Here is a 24,570-nt window from a genome sequence, read left to right on the forward strand (position 1 = left end):
CGACAGCCTTGTGCCAAGACATCCGCCCGTGATTAGAGATCAGCCAATAAAATCACTTCCTTCTTCCATCCCATACACAGCAAGACAATTCACTATTAAAACACCCAGATGCAATAGCCTTGCCAGCACTCAAAGACGGGTGGCCAGGGCTCCATTCAGGCATCTGGACCAATTCGTCAGAATGGCGGACCCTCTGTACGAGCTCCTTCAACCATACCTACAGTCCTCTTCTCAACAGTCATCATCACCATCCTCCTCGTCTTCCTACAGCCCCGAAATCTCCCAGTATCTCTCCCGCCTGGTCTCGCTGCGTCTGAGCGATCTGACGACCACGGAGCCGCAATCCCTCGCTCAAGCCCAACATTCAAACCTGGTCTCACTCCAGGCACTCTCATCCCGCTCATACCGCACGACCACCATCTCATCAGACCACCTCAGCACGCTCCAGACATCACTGCCCCAAATCTCGGCAGCCGTCGAGTCTATCAGAAAGAGCATCCCGGTTCTAGACGCCAGTGCCGTCACATTCGCTTCATCGTACGGCCGCTCCAAAGACGAGATCACAGGAGAGAGTCAAGGAACCGCGCTCCTCGCCGCGCGACGAAATGCGTCTCTTCTCGCCCGCCAAGCCGACAAGGCACAAGACATTCTTGAACTGCCCTCGCTGCTACGGGCTTCAATCGCCTCTGCGGGCACCGCTGCGTCCGCTTCCACTTCCACCAGCTCTACTTCCTCCGCGAACTACACGCAAGCGCTGGACCTCTTCGCGCACATCAAGCGTCTGCAGATTCTGTATCCGGATTCCCAGCTCCTCAGGGCCGTGCTCGTCGACGCCGAGATCGCCATGAAGGACATGACGACGAACCTGATCGCCAGTCTGAGGGGGCCGAACCTTCGCCTCGCACCAGCGATCAGGATGATCGGCTGGTTGCGCCGAGTTGCGCCGGAGTTATCCACGGCGGGCACGGGCACGGGCACAGGCACAGGCACTGGTCCGACTGGAGCTACCGCTAATACACTCCACACACCCACTACATTGATGTCCTCGCAAATGGGATCACTTTCCACGACGACACCTGCGCAGGATGAAGGCCATTTCGGCGCTCTCTTCCTCGTCGCCAGATTATGCACCTTCCTCAGCATGACCGAAGCGCTCGCGCCACTTCGCGATCTCGCCGACCAAGAAACCCAGGCTCGTAAGGAGGGTAACGCGCAAAAAATTGGCAACCGCAACCCAGAAGCGTCGACACGTCCCCATCCCTCGCGTAAGCCCAGCGGCGGAGGAGGGTATAATCCCCAAGTCGCCGGGCAGCAAACCGAACGCTACTTGAAACGCTACATCGAGATCTTCCGCGAGCAGTCCTTCGCCACGATTTCCATGTACCGCAACATCTTCCCCGTCGAGGGGACAGCACCGCCCAGCAGTGACACGCCATCATCATCCTCATCCTCATCACCATCGCCTCCGTCGCTAGAGCTGGATCTCGCGTTGCCGCCGGCGCTGCAGACCTTCCCACTCCACCTGGTGGAGATTTTTATGGCTACGCTCAAGCAGTACTTACCCAACGTGACGGACGCGACGGCACGGGAGAGCTTGCTCATGCAAGTCCTGTATGCGGCCAATAGTCTAGGACGGCTGGGTGCGGATTTCAGTTTACTGATCGCGGAACTATACGAGGAAGATGAGGATGAGAGCCACGAAGACGTGCCGTCGCCGCTGTCGGTACAAGAGGGAGATATTGCGGAAGCCACGACCGAGGAAGGCGCCGCTGACAATTCAAACGGAGCTGTTGGACGTGGAGAACTGTCACACGAAGGTCAAGGAGAGCGCGGGCCCAGACCAAAGCCTGAGCACGAGCCCGAATGGATCACCGTGATCAAGAAACACCGTGTCCAAGCAGCGAGGCTAGAGGCCCTAGCAGCCGGGCAGGAAAGAGTGGCGCACAGACAAGGCTCGGTGGATGTTGCCGTTCGATAGCCTCGCACTCTAAATATACATTAGCGGTCTATCAGAACGGGCTTTCGCTTTTCATTTTGGGACTCTTGAACAGCCGCCCTCCCTTCCAGACGTGCGTGATGTTCTCTGGCTCCTTGAACAGATCCATATTCTGCAAGGGATTCTCCTTCAGCGCAATCATGTCGGCATCATATCCCACCTCGATGACGCCACTCTTCGGCTTCATGCCCAGATCGCCCAGCGTTTCGGGCCCCATGGCCGTCGCGGCCTCGATAGCCTGCAGAGGCGTCATTCCCCCATCACTTACCGCGTAGGACAGTTCTCCCCCACTCTGTCCATGTGCCAGCGGATGATCCGTCGGGGCGCTGATGCCCAAGTCCGTGCCTAGCGCGATCTTGACCCCCGAACGCACAGCCAGTCGGTACGCCTCTTTATGATGGCGCGCCGTGATGAGCATCTTGCGATACGACTCCGGAGACATCAACTCCGGGTGGTCGACACCGACCTTCACGATGGTGCGGGTGGGGACATACACGATTCCACGCTGCTTCGTCTCCTCGATGCACTCCTCGTCCATGTATGTGCCGTGTTCGATCGTGTGCACGCCGGCCATCACCGCCGCCATAATGCCTGCTTTCCCATGGACATGCGCGGCCACGACACGCCCGTTGCGCTCCGCCTCCGCGACAATGGTCTGCAGCTCGGCCAAGGAGAACTGCTGCCTCAGCGGGTCGTCCGCGATGCTGAGCACCCCGCCGCTGGCGAAGACTTTGATGCACGTCGCCCCACGGCGGATGAGAAGGCGAACCGCGCGGCGACACTCGTCCACTCCGTCCGCGATGATCATCGGCCCGGTCCCCGGCGCGAGCGCGTTCGCCTGCGTATCCCGCACCCCGAACATCGAGTCGACGAACCCGGAGGGCAGGTCGAAGACGTCGCCGTGGCCTGCTGTCTGAGATATAGCAGCCCCGGAGGAGTAGATATTTGGTCCGACGAGCGAGCCTTCTGCAATAGCCTTTGACACGTCCAGTCCGTAGCCAGCCAGTTCGCGCACGGAGGTGAACCCGCTCATCAGCACGTCGTGAAGGTTCTTCGCGATCCTCGCGCCGGCAAGGGCGGGGTGTTGGGTTGCCATCTCGGCAAAATTAAACGTCTTGGAGCCGAGGAAGTGTACGTGACAGTCCCAGAGGCCGGGCATCAATACAGGGACATCTGTTGTGGGAATGTTCTTGAACGGGGGTGGCAGCGCAGAGGTCGGTTGGATTGCCATTATGACTCCGTCTTGAAGAACAACTGAGTAGTTGTGGAGGGGTTCGCCGCGGCCAGGGATGAGAAGCGTGGCGTTGATGAGGTGTGTGTTTCCTGGTCGGTGATCTGCTAAAGATGCTGGAATGGAGGATCGGTTAGAGGCATGCCGAAGGGGGAGCTGTTCTCGTGGTCTTGAAGACGCACGAGATGGCTCATGATTGGGGGCCACGTCATGCTGAGATCGTTGATCACTACCAAGGGAGAAGTGTTCGAGTTCTGAGCCAGTATTGATGGTCCCAGAGGTAGATGGTCTCGACGACCGGGTCGGTAGCACCTTGTGTCGTGTCATGGTTGCGCGCTCGAGAACGTTGCTGGCAGTCAATATCGAGTACTGCTTCGGAAATCCGGATGTAACGGTCTTGAAAATGCAGGTGTGAAAGGGTGTAGGACCGCAATGCTACCAAAGAACTTCTGCTAATCCGCTACCATCAATCCTCCCGGTGAGATCGAGATGCTATCGTTCTGGCTGACGGTCTATTGAGCAAGATGTAACCGAAGCGAAGGTACTGAAAAGTCGCCGAGGCAACGACGGCGGCTGCGCAGAGGGAAAGTAGGTGGCCGCTCCGTTTCATAGAGCGCGGCGTAACCGTAGTTGTAGCCTGTAGCCGCCCTTCTAATTCTTTTGGACCTATTCTGGTTCTGTGTTATGTTCCTTTCCTTCTGACAGCAGTTTCACAATACAGTGATGCAAAGTCGGTCGGCGCCCGGGGAAATCCGCCTCCGACTGAGGTGACTTGCCTCTTTTGGTATGGTCGGAATATGGCAACCCGCCGCTTTTGATGTCGCATGGTATTTTCGATTGCCAGTCTTCGATATCTGGTATTAGCGAAATAGCGTGCAGAAGCAAAAACTATGAAGAGAGAGGTCCCAAGACTGAGAGTATGTCCCTATCCATGTCAGGCGGTGGTGGTGTCGACAACGTCACCTATGGCTGAAAATCCACAAATACGCAAGTCGCTTGAGAAGTCTATGCAATCAGTGTCGGAGTTGATGGAGTGAACTTCCACCATGTTCTGCTTCATCAGTAAAGAATAAAAAGTCACGGATACTTGTGAGCATTGTTGCGTATCTTATAGAGTATATTCGACAATTCTGGCTGGATATTGCAGTATACCGTCAGCACGGACTCTAGTTGCATAGCTGCACTCTGGCCCGACACTCTCAATATACGAACTTCTGCTATCGTTTACCGAGTATCCTCTTGCTGAGAGATCACGGCTTGAGAAAGACTCTCAAATCCAGAATCTAATGCTGCCCTTCTGATATTCTGTGTCTAGGCTCCTTGATGGTCGGAATCTTCATGTGCCCGCCTCCGCTACTACTTCTTGTTGGGATGGCGGCTCGATTGAGCTAAACCACCCGCCTGTTCTTACCGTCCTTGCGAGCGTCGAGTTGGTCATACCCTAGGCACCGTGGACCAGGCACAATGCGCCGTCCGTATGAAGAGAGAAGGATATCAGAAGACGACGAGAGAGACCGGACCTGGGAAGTAGTCTGCTCGAGCCTCAATCCACGTATTACTGGCCTGTTGCCTCCGTTGGCGCCCTAATGATTCAACATTCGTTTACTTGCCCAGCTCCACTGCTCAGTAACTTTGCCCGCGAGGCCGCAGCATCACTGTCGCCAGCCCTCCAAGTCAAGACCCTGTCTACAGCGCTACTCCAGATATCGAGAACGCCCTCCCCGGGACGATCTTGGGTTGGTGTGCGCGACGCACCGAGTATTCAGACAACCATCTGCACCGGCAGCGGGCCGGCTTACTATGTCCCCTACCAGACACCCTACAGTCAGGATCGGCTTGCCTGGGCGGTGTCATCTTGTTTGTACCGCAGCATCAGCCAGCCACTTCCACGAGGAAGGCGGCTCCTGTCCTACCACATCCCGCACAACACGGCCGACATGACTCCAGCCCCAGCTATGCACTAGGACTCACACTTGGGCTGGCCCACGGGATTGTTCTGCCAGATATCGACGCTGCCCTCAGCTATGGCTGGGACGTGAATGTGCCTGGCTTCAAAGAGCCGTCAGCAACATTTGGCCCAGATGCGTCGGAAGGCCATGCAAGGCTCGACTCCGTCCGTGCTGTCCTTTCCTCGCGACTTGGCCTCTTCCCCACCCCAGGGTAGTTACGCCATGTAAGGATCCTCTGGTGGCTTGGTTGCGAGAGGATAGTCTGCAGAACCGCAAGTTCAATATGCTCCTGGACTCAACTTCAGCAGCGTTGCTCTGGGCGGCATGGTCAGCAACGGATTGACAATATTGCATGCCATCAACGGAACAGTGATAGCGGGACTGATCCCGACGTGCTTGGTCGGAGTAATGAAGCAACACACTGCTGCATACGATGCCATGACAAGCAAGCTCGAGACGTCGGGTACGTACAACGCAGCGACGTTCCTGGCCGTTCAGAACATATCGTGCTCCGAGCCGCGACCACGGGTATGAACCAAAGCATTTTGCATGGCTACTTCATGAATGGCAGCTCGGTGGTCCAGCTGCCATTCTTGCAGAAGGTTTCATTACAAAACGGGCTGATGGGAGGCGATGGCGTGCCGCAGATTTCCGTGTGCGTCTACAATGCTGTAGACGACATCTACAGCTACGCGAACGACACTGCCAGGCTCGTGGCCAAGTGCCGTAAAGCTGGGACTACCGTCCGATGCGAGAGGAACATGGGCTCCGAATCATTTCGACGAGGAAACAAATGGCGATGCGAGGGCGTTGAGCTGGCTTCGAGCTGCGCTGGACGGGTCGCTCGTGTCGTCCCAGGGGTGCGGGACTCAAAACGTGGCGGTTACTATCCATTTCCATGCTCCATCTACGCTTCCATCGTGCATGAGCGGGAGTAAATTCGGCTTACTGCTCCTGTATAGCATATACGTTTTGCCACTGTTCTGCATGCCATCCCGGAGAACGATTGCATCCCGTCGCTGAGCCGTCAAACCTGCGCACAATCGGAACCGCACAACGCATTACCAAGCGCATCTGGTAGGGAGCTGGTACGCCACATGGGTTAAAGTGCACAATTGACTCTAGCATTGAGCAGTCGACAGTGTACTGACAGGCAACGGTCAACCGTGATATTCGTCAAAATTCAAGTCCCGGCCGTGTCCGTTATTTTGAGTTCTTCCATAGGTATGGAGTACTGTGTACTGAGGTCTAGAACAGCAGCAGCCTCACACCACCACAAGCCACATCGGGGGCAGAGTCAGGCAATCATGCTCTTCCGCGGAGGAGATCTTTCCAACGTCACAACCCTCGGCCTGACCGTTGCGCCATGATTGAGCGAGAAACACGGCAGGAAACGGTGTTCAACCTTTTCGATCTCTCGGGAAGCATTCCGCTGGAACTCAAACCGATGCTTCCCGTGTCGCTGGTTGAGCATGCATCACTGCATGTGCCTGCACCCCCGGACGACTAAGTGTGGCCCGAAACCGTTGAGTGTCTCGCGTGCATATACCCCAGTACTCCGTAAACCCGGAAGCGATTGTCGTATTAAAGACAGGGTGGTCGGTCTCGACCTCACGAGACAAGAATTTGTGGCGAAAAAGCAAACAGAAGCTACAGGCGAGGGACGGGAGGCACTGAGACCATCGAATCTTGGTACGAGGTAGGAGGGATCTTGATGGTAAATCCGCTCAGGTCGACGATGATCGAGTGAACTGCCGGTAACTCTCATGAAGAGGAGGCATTTGGGAGAACGTCGGTAGCCACCGCTGATCGTTTCTGCGACTTGTCAATGTCTTGTGGATGATCAGGTCGCGTCCTTGACCGATGTGTTGTACGAGTGCAGTACTGTGGACGTGCAGTGTACGGGGACACTCGCGTAGAGTTGCATGCTGGACTAGGGATGGGAAATCATGAGGCCATTGTGGATTTCGATACGCCGAATGATGCAAGACTGAAACAACAATCTCTCGATGGCTCGCCTCACTGCTCAGTTCTGTCTCTGATCGGCTGGTCAACGGCCAAAGTGCGACGGCGGCCCATGCTAGCCAAGAAAGTAGGGCGAAGCAGAGAGAAAGTGGTGGAAGGCAGGCTACGGTAAAGCGCGACAACGATCAGCGCATGTTTGCCACCCTCACTGGCGGCGTCTCCCGTCAGTCCAGCACCGTCCGTGTCTCAATTCGCATCGTGTCGCAAGAAAATTTCTCCAGCGCAGATCCGAGCGGCGGCACAGCCAGATTGGTCATTAGCCTCACGGATTCCAGGCTAACAACCTCGTGATCCGTCCCTTGCTCGCGTCGGCCTGTCACTCGAAGCGCGGCCGTAGCCATTCTCGTCCTAGACGCACCTCCTATCTTGCCACCTTCAATGGTGACTCGTCAGGCAACGTGGCTTGATCGCTGTCAAACCAGGTCAGCACCAAAATTCGCCTGTCACCGAACACGAAAAGGGTTTCCGTTGCCTCACACAGGCCGCTTGCCGGATGTCCTGTGTACTGAGAGTTTTTGGTCTTCTCATACGTAATCCTGTGTCACCCAAGACCCTCAGAAGCTGTGGCATGCTTCGACTTCGCTCCATGCGAAGCTCGTGTTACGACCAGTCAGCGTAGGACGCCACTCCCCAGCGAGCCTGGCAATTTCTGGTAGCCGGCCCTCTCCTGTGCGTGGTTGGGCGACTGGGACAAGATTCGAACCGCCCAACAGCCCATAACCCATGCAAACACGCCTTAGGACGGTTATCGATGGCGATCCTGAGACACGCGACTACCGCATTATCCATTCTCAACTGCCTCCAAGCGTCCCACAGGCTACGCGCTGAATCAATTTCGGTAAGGCTCTTAGTGGAGACGCTTGACACCTCTGACTTCGCCATTGGCCACGTCTCGTACTCCTGATCTGCCTTCTGCTTTGGAAAGACGACAGGAAACGCACATGGGTCACATGGACAGGGTGCAAGCGGACACTCACTACCCTCCACTATTGAAGTTGTGATGCGGATCATGGCTAGTATCCAGATGTGCTGAAACAGTTCGGCCCTTTCACCTCTAGCCCGTTCGTGGCGACTCACCAGTGTCAAGTCGCAATAATTGGCAAGCCACAGCACAAGGTCGGCAGCCGACAATTCCGCCGAGGCTGGCACTGCAGCGTGACCCTAAGGCCCCGGAGGCAAATTGGCTGCAGCGCGAGAACGGTCACACTACTGTGTACGACTGTCGACTCGTATGGGAAGTCCGGCGAGCAGTCATGTTCAGCCCAAACATGTACCCTGCCACGTTCCTTCAGCGTAACCGACACTTCCAAAGTTGGTGGCTGACTTTTGTCAAGGCCTAACACTTTGGGTTTTCAAGTCACATGTAGCATGGGAGCCCGTCTCCGTACTGTGTAGAACGCCGGCTTCTCCTGAGCAGGCTGGTAGCGCTGACCACTGCGCGACCCTCGCCTGGGGAAGGTAATCGACACCATGGGAGCCTTGTCCGTGAACAAGACTCGAGCTGCCCGTCGCCCCAGGCGCTTTGAAAATCTCCAGTGCTAAGAATGACTTTTGGGGCGTGCATGAATGGAGGTGGAGGGGCAGAAGCTTTGCATGCTTCTGCCTCTCTTCCAGCACACCCTCGGGCTGGGAGTGGCTATGGCAAGGCACAGTTGATTGGATACGGATTGTGATTGGGAACGAGGATTGCAGCCCGAGCAAGTTCGAACCCGTCAGAGCGAAGGTTAGTGCCTCAGGAGTCAAAGGATACGCAGCTTTGCCGCCTGCGTACATCGCAGACCGGCAGGCCGCAGTGCTCAGTCGCTCCATTTTCAAGTTTGGCTCTCGAACCCGCCATCTGGCACCCAGGATCCATCCTGCTTGACACAGCGGCGAATGGCAGCAGCGGGTGTGCGAGCCAGCGCTAGCACGTCCACCTCTTGCAGGCGCGAGGCGCAAAGGGAAACACGATCTAAGCATCTCACCGACCAGGCTCCTGCCCGACCTGCCGACAGTCGATCTGGTAGGGTCGCTCGTCTCATGTCGGATGCCGTCTGTGCTGGCGCCCGAAGTATCCAATTACACTCGTCCTGGCCCACTCAGTGACCGAATCCCTCTCCAAGTCTCCTGTTTCCCAAACACGATTTGGGCAGACTGACCGACCTAGGGCAGGGGAGAACACAGCAGACGGCAAAGGGCGACCACGGGTGTCCTGTGGCATGTCACGCTGGAGATTGCCCGAAGACAGCCATGGCCTCAAGTGACAAACATGTTCACCACCCGTTGCCCTGGTGGGCAGAGCGGTGAATTTGCGAACAGGTGAAGCCAGAGCACGCCAGCCAATTGAAGCGAAAGTGGGCTTCGGCTCGACCATCCCTCCCTCTGGGTGCTCTGCGTCTGTGGTGGATCTTGAAGCGTCGCCAAATCTGCAAGCATTCAAAACGCGCAGCGATGATTGGGATGACTGGGATATCATCTCGCTGGGCTGCGGCCATTGGGTGACATGCTAGCGCAGGCGTCCGGTCTCGCGAGGAACGCTGATCAGTGGTGACCAGAAATGCGCCCAGCCACTGGCTGATCCGTCCATGTTCGACCCTTTTCTCAGGGCCAGTGCACCAGGGCCAGCCAGGAGGAGCCGGGGCGCGCAGAGCCCACCCTGCCGTGTCTTCCCAAACCTTGCCCGCCTCGTCTTGCTGCCTCTGGCCAGCCTAAACCGAAACCGCTCATAGCCGACTCGTCATCCAGCGTCTCGAGCGTCAGACTACGGCCCAGGGCATGCGAACCTTGACGCATTGGTGTGGGTCGCCTCTTTGCTATTCGCAGCATCTTCTGACAGCGTCTTTGCCCCACCGCCACGGGTGTCAATGGGGCATTGACGTCCGTGCGTCGACGCTTGCCATGTTCGCCATGCCCGTATTAAGTTCAGCGGCCGTCATACCTCCAGGACGTTATATTGCCCTCTATACCTCGCTTCACCAGCCATACCAACACCAGAAACACCAGGAATACTTCGCCGACCCGACCACCAGCCTCTCGTCTCTCCTCACCTACTCTTACACTCCATTACCAGCACCTCTACTTCTACCTGGGTCCTTCTGCTCTTCGAATTTCCGGTCTCTCCTTAATCCGCCACGCGAGTTTCCATTCCGAACAACCCTCTCTCATTCCGTTGGACGAATATCATTCCCAAGGACCGGCCATTTCTGTTCCATTTTGTTCAAAACATAGTCTCTGGACCTCCTCTGGACCCATGTTTTGAACTGTTCTTTTGGTCTTGTTCGACTACTCCTCTTTTCCTAGACCAAGTACTCCGTACTTTTGGGCTCTCCCAATAATGCTATTGACGCCTCCTCCGTCCCCTCAACTTGCGACTTCCCTTGCGCCAGAGGACCGACTGGGGTGTGTATTGGCAGGCCGACTCGAACTGGTCTCAATCCTAGGAATTGGTGCGTACGGAGTGGTCTACCAGGCCATCGACAGACTTACGAACATCCCCTATGCGGTGAAAGCTCTCCCCAAAGCTGGATTGGATCCCCGGCAACGACGCTTTCAACGACGTGAGATTGCTCTGCACAACCAAGCAAGCAAGCATCCCAACGTGGTGTCCCTGTTGCGCATCTTGGAGAGCCCTGACTGCACCTATGTCGTGATTGAGTTCTGCCCCGAAGGCGACTTGTTCTCCAACATTACTGAACACGGCCGTTTCGTGGGAGATGATCAACTGGCCAAACATGCTTTCCTGCAGATTCTGGACGCTGTCCAGTATTGTCACTCCATTGGAATCTACCACAGGGACTTGAAACCCGAGAACATTTTGGTTACCAACAATGGCCACACCGTCAAATTGGCCGATTTTGGACTCGCCACCACGGATTCCGTCACTTCCGACTTTGGATGTGGGTCGACATTTTACATGTCTCCAGGTACGTCCGGCTCTATGTGTCTCTTCCCCCAAACCACAGATGCTAACCACCGATTCCAGAATGTCAACAAACTCCAACGCGGTCATACGCAAGGTATGCCGCTGCACCCAACGACGTCTGGAGTCTTGGCGTGATCCTGGTGAACCTGACTTGCGGCCGCAATCCCTGGAAGAAGGCCTCCGCGGATGATTCTACCTTTCGCGCCTTCTTGAAGGACTCCAAGTTTCTCAGCTCCATCTTGCCAATTACTCCCGAGCTGAACATGATCCTTCGCCGCATCTTCGAGTGTGACCCGCACAAGAGGATTACTCTCCAAGAACTCCGCGACATGATCATCAACTGCCCCAGGTTCACCACCAACTCATACAACACACTTCCGCCATCGCCTCCTGCTTCCCCTTATGCCTATGTGGATGCCATGGACTGTGCCAACCTGGCACTGCCGCCTTCTCCTCCGGCTTCCCCATCTCCCCATCCACCTTTCCAGACCCAGCCGTCGGAGTGGTCCCTATTCGAACCTACTTCCAAGCAAGGTTCTTCTTGTTCTTCGCTTTCAACGGATTCCGGGTATGAGTCTGAGACCCCTTTCCCGGACGGTGGCCAGTGTTTGCAGCCGCCCGTTTTCAACTTCTATGGCGACGTTATTCCCTTGAGCGAGCACGAAAAGCCGTACTACACCCAACCCAATTTTGTACCCACGGTCGCCGCGTTTTAATCTACCGCATGTCGTCATATACGTTTGGAGCAGCAAGCTGGTCGACGCTGTAACGAGTTCACGGTGTTTACGATTGGAGTCCTTCTATACCCATTTGGATACCCAGGCGGCCACTTTTACGATACCATTTTTAAAAAAACATTTTCCCGGATTGGATTCGACGAGTTTTGGAAAAGTCACCAGATGTTCCCCGACCCTGGAGAGATCAGAAGCATTTACAGGCGTCACTAGACCGAGGATTGATTGTGTGTATATGCGCGTGGGCTAGTGTGATGAGCGTTGAATGCCAGCAGTGCAAGAGAAAATCGCGAGGAAAAGGCGTATTTGCGAGTTTTGCCGCTGTCTCTCAGACCAAGTGCTGGCGAGAGAAGACGTGGTATGGGAGAGGAATTTTGTCAACTGGATTTCTGTTTAGCATCTTGGATGCGTTCTGCCCCGAGACATTCCGCGCTGGCGATTCATGCCGCCGGACGCAACATGCCCGCCCTGGTGGTCCAAGTCCAGGTTACGGCTGCCAAATAACTTTTACGCGGACCTGGACGCAGACCGGTACGAATCTGCTGCTTTTGACCACCACGCGGAGAATGCCTGGATTCATTGTATATAGCCTGAAGAAAGTCTACAAGACAGCACCAAATCAAATCGATCGCCCGGCAACGGGTGTCGTTTGTAATTCATTGTACATGATCTCCGAGCATCGCAACGGCATCCTCACACCAGCATCGCATCTCGTCGTTACTGTGGCTGATGTTCTCGTGTCTCCTGTATTCGACGGGTGACCTGATGTGTCAATAGGGCCAACTCCAAGGAATGCCACATCCTTCTCGTATCCAGACGGCGCAGCCATCCCGGATCTGTGAGGATATCTGCCGCTGAGTGTGCCTGCCAACCATTCAGCTGGAAAGTCCCTCCACACCATATCGTGAGGGTACTATTCCTGACGACATGACTCCTGCCTGGCAGCCCAGCTGGACGGCACCTCACGCCCCCGGTTCTGCCGCCGTCGACGCTCACTAATGCACGCTTCCAGTTCCAGCCCTCTGTGTTTGACAACGCATGCGATGCATGGACGTCAGCCTGTCGGCATTGCCAGGATGCATTGGTTGCCTTATGCTCGAGTGCCGCCCCGCTTGGCCTCCTCCATGATGCAGATTCCTGCTCACTGCCCTCCCGTGGTTTGTCCATCGCAAAAACTCTCAAGGTTTTGCCACCCGCTACTGCAAGGTGGTGGCCATCAACTGCATCTGCATTCCAGATGGGCCCTTTGGCACCGGCACTTGTGCCTATGAACGGCGATCTATTTGGACTTGTCGCTTGGCTCCCGCTCCTTGGGGCGATGGATCCCGCTTTTCCATGACCTGGAGAAGAATATCCATGTCCGTCCCGAGCCTGACCAGAAGCAATTGCATGCACCTGTCAGTGCAGATCGGGTTAACAGCCTGTCTATCGCTGGATCCTTCTGCTTCTACGGGGCCATCGCACGCGCCCGGGGGTCCTCAAGATAACATCAGAGCCCGACACGGGCCCCTCCAGTACCAAGGAACTTATGCAGGAGCTTGTGCAAGTGCTATCACTACTGGGGTTGGAACCTGCAGCCTCTTCCCACGATCGACCAAGCATCTCTGAGGTCAAGCCCAGATGCCAGACGGACAAGGCGTTTCGCCTGCCCATTGACCCCACCTGGCTGAGAAACAGCTGGTCTGGTCGCCGGTCTACAGACAACGGGGTGCTGCGTAGTTTGTAGCACCACCTGTCAGTTGCTCCCAGACCTCCCTCGTACTGGGGTAGGACGTGTCGTTTCCGTCGCGAGCAGGGCTGCGACACCATCGAAGGATGGAAGTGGTCATTGGTTCACAGGGCGGTGAGTACCCAACAGCTCTCATCTTCTCCATCCATGGTTTCATTCGAACACCACCCCCTCCGTCTGTCCCTCCCTCCATTATCGAGGAGGGGTCAGAGCGATTGTGTCACTGATAACGTGTTGCCCAATCACGTCGACAGAGACACATGGACAGGGTGGATTCCAGTGACTCTCTCTCACCATCAGCCTCCCGTTGTGCAACGTCGATGTGCACCCAAGATTTTCATCCATGTTTCTAAGCGGACTAGAGTAGAGACCCATGGCCTCACAAGTCACGACGTACGAGCACTCGTATTGTACGTACTGCGCTGGTGCTGACCAGCCCTGCCAGCCAGCCCAAACGGTTTGTCACCATCCAGTGCAAAAGGGCGAAGGTCACGATAGTCGCGCGTTGCTCACACATCTTACCTGCCATGGGATACCCAGTCAAGGCGAAACAATCGCCGATGGCTGTGGTCGATGGCGCTGGCCAGGTACCACGTTCTTGTACGGTTTGGCACCCCTACTCGGCGTGACTGGAGGCACCATCATGCATACTGTACGTGAGTACGGAGTACCTATCAGTGAATTATTCAGCCGTGCCTTTGGGAGTTGAACCGATGTACGAGGACTGTAGCTTCGCCGCCCAAAAGCCCCTCCGCTACAAGTTACGTACTGTGATATTCTCGAACATGGAACCTTCACCTGCTGGGACTGTTCGGATGTGCATCGACCCAATCATACCCAGCATGCCCATCCGAAGCGAGCCGCACTAGCTGAAATAGAGTCGCGGCAGATTCAGTTCGGGGGATGGACTGTGCTTCGAAATCTTGTTGTCATGCTCCAGATGGCCAGTCATCGTGCCCAGCGAACCATCAAACCCCCCCGGGACGACGGGGGATATCGTGCTGCTCGAGAAGTTGAAAGAAGGATTGCAACCCTTTCCAGGCTGGATGGCGTCCGCGTACCATTTCCGGCGAGGCGGAACACGACTGCTCGACGCTCCTTTGACTTTGGACAATTGGGGCCTGGATGCTTGGGAATACGGCTGGCAAAGGGCAAATCCGGCCCTAATGCGAATCACACCACGCCCACCACACCACCCAGGCATTTCCACGTCACCTGTGTACGATTGAACGTGCGGCGTTCTCGAGCCATTGAGCATGCAGCGACAGCCTGGTCCAACTATCGGTTTGCACATGGCAAAAATGCCGCAGCCATGGGTCACGAATGGGTCGGTGCAGGTGTGCGTGCCTGCATGGCTGGTGACCAGTCGGTGAATTCATCTTGCACCAGTCCATGAGCTATGCTGATGCCATCATCAAGCAGAACGCACCAGACAGGTCCTCCTCAATGCGCTCAGGTAAGAACCAGAAGCATGCGTTATCGGGGAATTTGCGGCCGACTTTCTCACGATCTTTGAGATACGAACTATGGCACTGGCAGCAGGTTGGAGGCATGAGACAAAGTGACCCTGAGCTAGCTGCTGGGGAGGACTTCAGTCCCATGCTCCAATCTACGGGCAGCGCAGTGTTGGCACATTGGCGTTGTATGGTTAGACTATGCGCAGGTAAGTGCGAAAGAAATCGCTCGGAATCACATCGAACAACCTTGAGCTTGAAGCACCCACGGGCGGTTGGGCAAGCAGGACAGTCTCTCACGTCGCAGGAGGGTGTTCGATGCTAGAGATGCAAGCCTCGAGTTTGTGAAGTCGTGTACCCGAGTCACGGAGAATTCGGAAGAGAAAGCCTGTCAAAGGGATCGCTTCACAGATCTGCCCTTCAAGATGTCCTTACCGAGAGGGATGCAGTCTCAGACTCTGTCTACGACATCACAAAGTCCCCTTCTCTCCATGTCAGGACGATGGATGGCATCACAGGATGTGGTGCGCAAAGGGAGATGAGGACAGCTGGTTGCTGCGACTGGCATCAATACCACCGAGTCAACAGTCGAGGACTGCAACTGTTCTTTGCACGCGCCAACATGACTGCCTGAGAGCGAAGTCGGCGTGAATCGTCAGGCCTGTCTTCGTCGAGGGTCCGAGTCGTCCAGGTAAAGTTGGATTAGATCAAGCTCTACCTTTGTCGATCGATCAACCATCAATTCGCCGCTCGCCAAATCTTGAAGATTGCCAGCCCTGCAAGGGTCTCGTCTGGCTGGTCGATGCCCCGTCGTGTGGATCTTGGAGTCGGTGCACAAGATTCAACCAGGCATCAATGCTTTTTCGCCTCGTGAGCATGTCGTCACGGAATACTGTGGACACACACTGGTGACCGACTTCTGGAAAGTCTCAGTTTCAGTCTCAGTCTCAGTCTGAGCCCCAGCCCTGACGACTTGCGAACTGTATTCTTGTGTGCTTCTGTGCCCTCGTCCAGTACTGCAGCAAGACGACCATCAAGCTGACGCCGGTCAGCTCTCCAGCCGCCGTGCGCGTCCTGCTGACTCTGTGTCGGGGCGCCACACTTTCCGCGTGAGCGCCACTGTCAAGCTTCGCGTCGTCCGAACTCCGTGCTGCGCCTCGCTTCGAGATCCCCTCGCAATCCCTCTCCGGATCCAGTCTAGGCGCACACTGGTCCGCTTTGTCCCTTTCAGCTCTCTGCCTTCTTCTCCGTCCTCATACAATGAGTGTCACTGTGTCAATACACTATAGATTTATTCGCGCATCGTCGCAGTCGCATCTCGCATCGTGTCCAGCCACGAGACTGCTCGGACAACGCGCACAATGAACAGAGTGATTCAGTAAGTGAATGAGCGAGAAGTGAGCAAGTGACATGCCAGTGTGGCTCAGCCAAGTGTTTCCAAGACTGTTATTACGCGTTCGCAGACGCTTTTGCTTGCCGTCTCTTCCACACACGCCCTCCGTACGCGCCATTCAAATGGATGGATGGATGAATGCGTTTGCACGGCACCACATTTGAACTCTGTACTCGTGCTGTGGTTCCGTATCTCTTCATCACTCTTGACCTTTGCCTTTGGCTAGATCTGTTCCCGGCCAACAGCTCGACCTTTACCTTTCCCTTGAGTTGGATCTCGTTCTGATCAACAGCTCGCTGGGTGACAGTCCAACCCCGCTCGGACCTCCGCATACTTTCCCTGTTCACTTACGCGGCGTGCGCAGTCGGACCTCAACTCAAATTTTTACCCTCGGGGACGTGACGGACGGGGAAATCACTCGCTGTTGATTGACCTCTTACGGAGTACTTCCTTCACACATCCTACTTCCGTGATCACCTGAGTCCGCCCTGCCTTCAGATACGTACGGAGTAACGCTAGGAAGGAAAGCCAAACAAGCTTGCTCAACCGAACCACCAGGAATCAGCAGGCAACCTCTCCCCCATCCGTGGGACCTCAACTCTCGATTTCAACCCCAGCACAACCTCGCAAAAGACACAGCAGCCTGACTACACATCCCTTGACAAAAAAGTCAGCAATGGCCGACAAGTTCGATCCCCCGCAATACCCTCCTCCCGCGCACAACCAAGGCTTCCAATCGCCTCCGCCCCAAATGTCCTACGACCCCAACTACCAACAGCAACAACAGTACGAGATGAACCGCGGCGCGAATAATGGCTACTACGGCCCGCCACCGCCGCAGGGATACTACGGAGGACCGGGCTACGGGCCACCACAAGGATGGAACGGCCAGCCGCCGCCGCCGCAGACGGTCGTGTACGAGAGGGAGCGAAGCAGCGGGGGCGGGATTTGTGCCGGGTTATGCGCGGCGTTGGCGTGCTGTTGTTGCTTGGACGCTATCTTTTAAAAAAAAAGGCGGCAGATCAATGATGATCACCGTCGAATCTTGGGGAGGAGGGGAGAGCGCGATGCAAAGCTGCGGGCGTGTTTGTTAACCTGCGCTTCGGATGAGGTGTTTTGTGCGTTATGCTTCGAGCTCTGTGCTTCTGATCAAGGTTCTGCATAGCATAGCGTGGGTTTCTTATGTATGTATGTGTGTATACATGGCTTGATCGTGTGCTCGTGTGGTCGAGTGGCCCCTCGGACGGGTGGTCACTACTCCACGAACACGAATACAAATACAGATTAATTTGAGAATGGAATCCTCTCGGTGTTATACTCCGTAATGTAGCACCATGATACGTCGGGCATTAATCACATCACACTACAGCTCCCATTCTGGCTCAACCCGCCCGCCTCGGTCGTCGTCCTGGCCGCCGTCTTGGTGATGTCCTCGAGCACCTCGAACATCAACTCCCCCGTCAAAGCGCTACACTCGGCGTACCTGTCGCACCGCATCTCCTGGGCAGCCTGCAACCCTTCCTGCGGCATGACGCATTTGAATCTGCCACTGCCACTCTCATCCTCGAGCCTCTCCTCTGTCCGCTCGTCGCGCTTCAACCCCAACAGCATGACCGGCATGGTGTGTTCCAGGTCGTGGTAATGCAAGGAGAGCTGCTTCCGCCAGTAATACTGCGCGTTGTGCAGCGACTCGCGGTGCGGGATGGAAAAGGCGATGATGGCGAACGACGGACGCGGCGGGAACGGGTCGATGAACAGCGTCGACGTCGACGCGTGGATGCGGAACCTGTACGGTCGGCCATATAGCGCCACGTCGAACGTCAACGGGCCCGAGGGCGCGAAGACGCGGTGGTGGTGGTGGTGGTGGTGGCCCGTGGGCACGGCGGACTGGTCGAGCTTGCCATTGCGGATGTGTGGGAGGCGTCTAGAATCACACAAGTGAACCCGTTAAACCCGTTACCCGTTACCCCGTTGATTTGAGCTCAGCTCGGATTAGATACTCGTATGGGTGGGCAGAGGGGCATTGGGCATCGCGCAATTGGCCCTAGCATACGCACATGGGACTGAGGCTGGGACTGGGACTGGATTTGAGACTTACGACAGAAAGGTGGCCTTGCCGACGCCTGGACTGCCGAGGAAGAGAATGTCGACCTCGGGAATGGGCTTGCCTGCGAGGATTTGCGTCGTCATGACGACTCGGACGTGAAGACTCTCGCTCGTAGGAGCTCCATTACAGTACGGAGTACACAGTACGTACAGAGGACTGTGGGAGTAAGTAAGTGTTCGTACGGGGAGGCCGACGAATGATAAGAGACGGGGCCCGAGATCTTGATATCAGCCTTGGCTGGACAAGATCGTCGCTAGGACTCCGTACTCCGTACAAACTTGTCCAGAGCTCACACGCGACTCACCGCGGCGTGCCGCTATAACCACGAGCCGAGTGACAAAAGACATACATTGCTCGTCGTAGATTTTGAAACTGTACTCGAACTAACCGTACGTGACTCCTACTAACTGTATGTGACTCCTACTAACTGTACATAACTTCTACTAACCGTATATAACTCCTACTAACTATACATAACTCCTACTAACCGTACGTGAGGTGAGGCCTTTGACGTTACCCAACACACCATAACATATCTATCCCTTGATTGAGCCACTCCGCTTCGATCTCCTGCATGACATTGCTGTTATCATGCATTGCGTACACCCTGAGGGGCGTTAGGTACCTGACATGGACAATACTATCTACCTCGACGTCCGGCACACATTCGCCTCCTAGACTTCCAATCTCTTCGACAAGGAGCGCGATCTTGAAATTGACGGCCGTGTCATTCGGCCTCGGAACAACACTGAGAATAACCGCCAGTCTTGCATCTGTGCTTATGGACGCTACGAGAGTAGCAAAGTTCTTCCGGTTCTTGTCGACCGGCCAGATGGCAAGCTTGTATCGGTTCTGATACTGGCGGGCCTGGTCCAACTTGACTGAGATGAAAGAGGCCGTGGTGTCTAGTTGGTGAGTTGAGCTGGTGATGCGCCACCCTTTATATCTGACGATCGCGCCCTTGTCGGGAATTCTTCGAACTGGAACCTCACTCTCGTCCACGGGAATATCGCCGCCTATCGTCGCGGGAGCCCACTGCATGCCGAATTCCGGAAATCTCGCATCTTTCGAAAAGATCACGCTTTGAGGGATCGTCGGCGCAGACAGCAGGATCAATTTCAGCTTGGCCAGCCCGACCTCCTCGGCATTTCGGTTATCCTGATCCCTTCTCTGGAGAGCCAACAGCGTCTCTTTGCTTGCTTGGTTGATGATTCCCATGACCAGATATCGATCGCTGGGATAGGACGTGGCGCGGTTTTGCAACTCTCTCCGAGTATTGAAAAAGGTCACCTTCTCCGAGGACGAAACTCTGTTGATCATCAGGCAATTCTGAAGCACTGCGTGGATGTAGTGCTTTTCCATGCCCGCGCAGATCCGCCATTCGGTTCCCTCTCTGCAGGGATACTTCGCTCTCGCCATCTGGTAATTGAGCAGTGCCAGACTGACGAGGCCCCTACCGGATTTGATCATCAAGTTTTGCGCAACTGCCCCTTCGTGCAACGTCCACACCCGGCGAGACCAGCCGCAGAACTTCAATTGCATCCCGAACTCGAGCACCGACGGGATGTCGGCATTCTCGAGAGCAGAGTCCAGAACCAGCACCACCTCTGCCCTCCGATAGATCTCTGACATGGACAGGATAGCCTTGGTGCGCAGCTGCCACATCCGATCGTCAGAACCTCGCGGCACGCAGAAAGTGTCGATCCAAAACAACAGTAGGTTCTCGCCAGGCGCGGTGCAGATGTCCAAATCCCTTTCTTCGTACTGTTGTGCGCATTCTTGGAGCCAGCGCCATTGGCATTCATATAGCTCGTTGCCCGACACGTTTCCACGACCATCGGCCCAAACGTGGCTGTAAGCTAGATAGCGGGTATCGGGGCCCGCTCGCACGACTTCGAAGTCGATGTGGCCGCCGATGCTGTGAGACCGAGGCTTGACTCTCACAAGAGGTATCCCGTCCTGTTCGATGATCTTAAGCATGACATCCCATGCTTCGTGTGGCATCACCTGCGAGCATGTACAGCCATGCTGGACGTGTTTCTGCTCATACTCTTCAGGCTTGATGTTATCGGCCTCACACCGTTCCGGCGTGCAATCCGAATGGTTGCCTCTCTTGTTGATGGTAGGAAGTGCGACTGCCATACACGCGGTAACGAAGCCATGAATGCCCTCGAAATGCTGGGTGTCACTCTTACAAAATCCCAGATTCTCCGCAAGCCGGAGCAGGAAAGGAGGCGTGTACCAATGTCCACCGGCGCGTGCATGATTTTCAGACGCAGACAGACTCAGCTCCGCAGAAATGGCGCCCATGGCATGCGTCAGCGTGTATCCAAGGCAGCACAGGGAAAGCTCGAGATCGTGAGGGAGAAATTCGCGGCCATGCGCTGCCCAGAATTGTGCTCTCTCGTCCTTAGGGTTCCTAGCGGCCTTCTCAATGCGGCCCGACAGCAGTCTGAGAAGGAAGGAAGTCCTCGCGAGAGCGTCCTCTGCATTGTTGATATGCGTGGCAGCACTGACTGGACCAGTGGCCTGCAGCTTGTTTGCACAATCGACCAAATCGCGCTCCAGAGATCTCGTCGTCAGCACAGGACAGTCATCGGGTCTCTGCTCACAGTAATCCTCGATGTCTATTGCCCGCTGAAGGCATTCGTGCAACAAACCCCAGTAGAACCAGGACTGGATGAGGGAGGCATACACAGACGGCAGCCGCTTGAGTAACGAATGGTCTCCGACGAAGAGGCCTTCCGAGATTTCTCTGGAGTCGAAGCCTGCGCGTTCCTCAAACCCGTGGAAGCCTCCACCATCGTAGGGGATCTCATGCCGGAGCCTGATCGGGATGTACTGTTTCAAAATATGGCCGAAGAGGGGGAAGTGATCCATCTCCAGACTTTTCACGTACTGTATCCTAGGCAAGACTTCGTAGGCAGTCGTATCACGGAAGGGAAATCACCTCAAGCATCTACATAGCAACTTGGCGCAGCTGTGAGAGGTTGAGTGCAAAGGGCAGTCCTGTCGTCAGGATTCAGTAGCCAGGATCAACCGCCGCGAAGCATAGGTACAGTCAATCAGTCAAATGGGGTCAACTGGAATCATGAAGCCGCTGTGCTCGTTGCAGCCTTACGATATGTTAAGGCCACAGCCGGCCATGTGACAAACTGGGTGGCTAGGTACTCTACCCCGTACAGGTCAGACGAAACTAACCACCGGATAGATATACTTCATTTTACAGCCGTTCCTTCAAGACGAAGTGACATAATCCTGGATACTCGTGTAGCGTACAAGGCATAGAATAGGCGTAGGTACTCCGTATAATTTTATACTTTTGCTAGCATTAAGAATGTGAGTGGTAGCGAGCAGTACAGTGACTTAGGAGTCCACGGTGTTCCCCGTAAGTACTCCGTTAGGTACTTATCACTAGTTAGGCGTGCCCACTTTGTCGGGCACTTCTGGCCACGCCGCCGAGGTCAGCGCCAACGGCTGCGTGATACGCCGTACTGGGTACGTCATTTTACTTGAAGCAGCAGCCACCCAGCAGCCAACCAGCAGATTCTCTCTTACGCGTCCCTGGAATCGCGCAGCCTGCGACTTCCGACCTCTTCCTCGTCGTCTTCAAATCCCTTGATGCCGGTGACACAGTTTGCGCAGATAAAGCCAGGACTACTCGTTTCAATTGTCCTCAAAGCGGACCAGCGAACAGGTAGACAAGTCCAGGGCACGGTCTCCCAACTTCTCACCCGCCATAATCATCCGCGAGGCATCAAAGTGAAGCTGACAGACGGCCGAGTCGGGCGTGTGCAGCAGATCCTCCCTCAGACACAGCACAACATGTCGTCCAACAATAACCCGTGGTCGAACACCGAGAGCAGCGGGAATCCTTACACCTCTCCGACGTCCCAGCAAAACCAAGGGGCCGCTCAAGGGTACTACCAATCCAATCCCTCGCAATATCAGTCACAGCCACAGTCACATGGACATCAACAGCCACAGCAACAGTCGCACAACACTGCTCCGTCGCAAGGCATTCACCGCTCTGACACCGAACAGCTGCTGGCACAGCAGGGCGATCGCGCAGCACAAGTCGAGCACATGCAGCAGTACGAGGCAAACGCTCCCCAATCAGAAGATGATCGCATTCAAGCGCAGCTGCAGAAAGAGTTTCCCAACATTGACAGCAGTTTGATCGCTGCGATCTACGGTGAGAGGAAGGGACAGGGTGATCTGGGGGAGGTGAGGGAGTTATTACAAGAGTTGAATACGAGTTGATTGAGAGTGCTCAGCCGCATGGGGGAAGCTCAAGAAAGTGGTTTGAAGAGACCCTTGTTGAAACTGCGGGTGAGGGTGTGGGCGAGCTGGGGCGTGCGTTCCTATAGCGAGCGGTGCTTGCGGATAGAGGCGATCTGATACCGAGAGCTAGTGCATGCTGCATGCAGCCTCAACTCTCTGCGTGGTCCGTATTGAATCACACTTCAGTCTGCTGCTGTCAATGCTGTCTCACTTGCCTTTTCTTGGCCAGCAGGTACGAGGACGATTAGGCGCGAGCCGCCACGCAACAGGGAACATTGGTGCTGTCGCAGAACCCAATACAAGATGTGACGGTCTAGTTCATCAGCTTTGGCTCCACGGTTTCCACGTGGAGAGTGTCTAGGTTTGATGAGCAAAGCTCAAGAAATGGAGCATCAGCAGACGTCACACGGCTTATCATGCTGCTCGGCCGAAGTCGCTAAGCATGGCTCGAATCACAGATTGAAATACCTCACCCGTGCCATGACAAACAGACACTAGCCTGCCTCCTAACTTTGATTCTTCAGCTTACCTTCGCAGCCCGGTGAACGACTCGAATTGGCCCCATCATGGGATGCCATCGGTCATGTCTTTCACTTGCCCGTTCAGCCTCGTGTACTGACTTCTGAAGTACTGAAACGCCTCGGACACCGAAGACGGATGGCGATGGCCATCACGAAGGATGCGCACCGAAGGGCATTGCACCGGTCGGCGATCTGATAAGGCTGAGATATGATGACGTCGATCAGCCAATCGCACTGATTCATTCACCCTCCTCCCCGCCTTTATGGCCGCGCTCAGTGCCCCAGGCGGACGAATACTCGTACTCCCAACGGTGCTTATATAGTTGTGGCCATTCGAACCTGTCTCGGACCTGGGAGGCCACATTCTCGTCGTCACCAAAAGGAACCAAGCACCACTGATCCCCCACCATGGCACGCTCCTGTTCACTACTCAAGAATGAGCCACATCGACTCCTGTGCCTCGGCGCACACTACGACATGGCGCTCAAGCTCCAACAGAAGCTCGTCCCTCACTTTGTCTACTGCGCGATTCTGACCAAGATCGAACCCAAAAAGACATACTCGCTCGAAAACTTCGAACTCATGCTCGATGCCATCTACCCTCCCCCCGAGGGCGTCATCGTCGGCGGAGGTTTCAGCGAGGATGAAGGCGAGGAGATGCGCCGCATGGTGGCCACGCGGAAGGACGAAAACGGCGAGCCCATGAAGTTCGTCAAGGTGCCCACGGGCACGCTCGAGCAGAGTGGGCCGGAGGGGCTGGTCAACACGATTCGCGAGCTGTTGGGCAATGCCTTTGGGGTCGAATGGTGAGGAAAGCCGACGGGGGTGACGGCACTGGACATTGACGCTGAGGGTTTTTTCTTGATACATCAGGAATGTGTACAATACCGGCGGCTCGGAATCGAAGCTGTAATGGCTTGAGCACGGCGAAATGCACTCGTTTTCGGGAACGAGCGCTTCTCAGACTGCCAGGATCTACGGCGACCGATGGTGTATGGTTCATGGGACTGTCTATCGGGATTCACTGTGTACTGCATGTATTGCATGTATAACAAGTCGGCATGGTTAATGTTCTAAACCTCCACGTAGCGTCGCGCCACGTGTATCCTGGCGTGGCTGCAGAGAATGCCCCCCCTTGGCATTGGTGTCCTTGGCATTGGTGTCCCTGGCATTGGTGTCCCTGGCATTGGTGTCCCTGGCATTGGTGTCCCTGGCATTGGTGTCCCTGGCATTGGTGTCCCTGGCA

The 24,570-nt window shown here is 55.5% G+C and overlaps 9 protein-coding genes across 9 annotated transcripts; 6 read left to right on the top strand and 3 right to left on the bottom strand.

The window, feature by feature from the left end:
- Positions 1 to 181: 181 nt before the first annotated feature.
- G647_02510 (uncharacterized protein) lies at positions 182 to 1,978 on the top strand (the record flags this gene model as incomplete). Its single annotated transcript, XM_008726859.1, has 1 exon — positions 182 to 1,978. One exon carries the CDS (start codon positions 182 to 184, stop codon positions 1,976 to 1,978), a length of 1,797 nt encoding a protein of 598 aa, XP_008725081.1.
- A 31-nt stretch (positions 1,979 to 2,009) lies between these two features.
- G647_02511 (uncharacterized protein) lies at positions 2,010 to 3,554 on the bottom strand (the record flags this gene model as incomplete). Its single annotated transcript, XM_008726860.1, has 1 exon — positions 2,010 to 3,554. The coding sequence occupies one exon, from the start codon at positions 3,552 to 3,554 to the stop codon at positions 2,010 to 2,012; it is 1,545 nt and encodes a 514-aa protein (XP_008725082.1).
- A 2,030-nt stretch (positions 3,555 to 5,584) lies between these two features.
- G647_02512 (uncharacterized protein) lies at positions 5,585 to 6,114 on the top strand (the record flags this gene model as incomplete). Its single annotated transcript, XM_008726861.1, has 2 exons — positions 5,585 to 5,639; positions 5,675 to 6,114. The coding sequence occupies 2 exons, from the start codon at positions 5,585 to 5,587 to the stop codon at positions 6,112 to 6,114; spliced, it is 495 nt and encodes a 164-aa protein (XP_008725083.1).
- Positions 6,115 to 10,514: 4,400 nt separating this feature from the next.
- G647_02513 (uncharacterized protein) lies at positions 10,515 to 11,818 on the top strand (the record flags this gene model as incomplete). Its single annotated transcript, XM_008726862.1, has 2 exons — positions 10,515 to 11,103; positions 11,163 to 11,818. The coding sequence occupies 2 exons, from the start codon at positions 10,515 to 10,517 to the stop codon at positions 11,816 to 11,818; spliced, it is 1,245 nt and encodes a 414-aa protein (XP_008725084.1).
- A 5,270-nt stretch (positions 11,819 to 17,088) lies between these two features.
- G647_02514 (uncharacterized protein) lies at positions 17,089 to 17,418 on the top strand (the record flags this gene model as incomplete). The annotated part of the gene is made up of 1 exon (XM_008726863.1): positions 17,089 to 17,418. One exon carries the CDS (start codon positions 17,089 to 17,091, stop codon positions 17,416 to 17,418), a length of 330 nt encoding a protein of 109 aa, XP_008725085.1.
- Positions 17,419 to 17,765: 347 nt separating this feature from the next.
- Positions 17,766 to 18,602, bottom strand: G647_02515 (uncharacterized protein; the record flags this gene model as incomplete). Its single annotated transcript, XM_008726864.1, has 2 exons — positions 17,766 to 18,336; positions 18,511 to 18,602. 2 exons carry the CDS (start codon positions 18,600 to 18,602, stop codon positions 17,766 to 17,768), a joined length of 663 nt encoding a protein of 220 aa, XP_008725086.1.
- A 430-nt stretch (positions 18,603 to 19,032) lies between these two features.
- Positions 19,033 to 21,399, bottom strand: G647_02516 (uncharacterized protein; the record flags this gene model as incomplete). The annotated part of the gene is made up of 1 exon (XM_008726865.1): positions 19,033 to 21,399. The coding sequence occupies one exon, from the start codon at positions 21,397 to 21,399 to the stop codon at positions 19,033 to 19,035; it is 2,367 nt and encodes a 788-aa protein (XP_008725087.1).
- A 741-nt stretch (positions 21,400 to 22,140) lies between these two features.
- On the top strand, positions 22,141 to 22,782 carry G647_02517 (uncharacterized protein; the record flags this gene model as incomplete). The annotated part of the gene is made up of 1 exon (XM_008726866.1): positions 22,141 to 22,782. The coding sequence occupies one exon, from the start codon at positions 22,141 to 22,143 to the stop codon at positions 22,780 to 22,782; it is 642 nt and encodes a 213-aa protein (XP_008725088.1).
- A 950-nt stretch (positions 22,783 to 23,732) lies between these two features.
- G647_02518 (uncharacterized protein) lies at positions 23,733 to 24,134 on the top strand (the record flags this gene model as incomplete). The annotated part of the gene is made up of 1 exon (XM_008726867.1): positions 23,733 to 24,134. One exon carries the CDS (start codon positions 23,733 to 23,735, stop codon positions 24,132 to 24,134), a length of 402 nt encoding a protein of 133 aa, XP_008725089.1.
- Positions 24,135 to 24,570: the final 436 nt, after the last annotated feature.

Source organism: Cladophialophora carrionii (genome assembly GCF_000365165.1).
Source record: "Cladophialophora carrionii CBS 160.54 unplaced genomic scaffold supercont1.2, whole genome shotgun sequence".
NCBI lineage: Eukaryota > Fungi > Ascomycota > Eurotiomycetes > Chaetothyriales > Herpotrichiellaceae > Cladophialophora > Cladophialophora carrionii.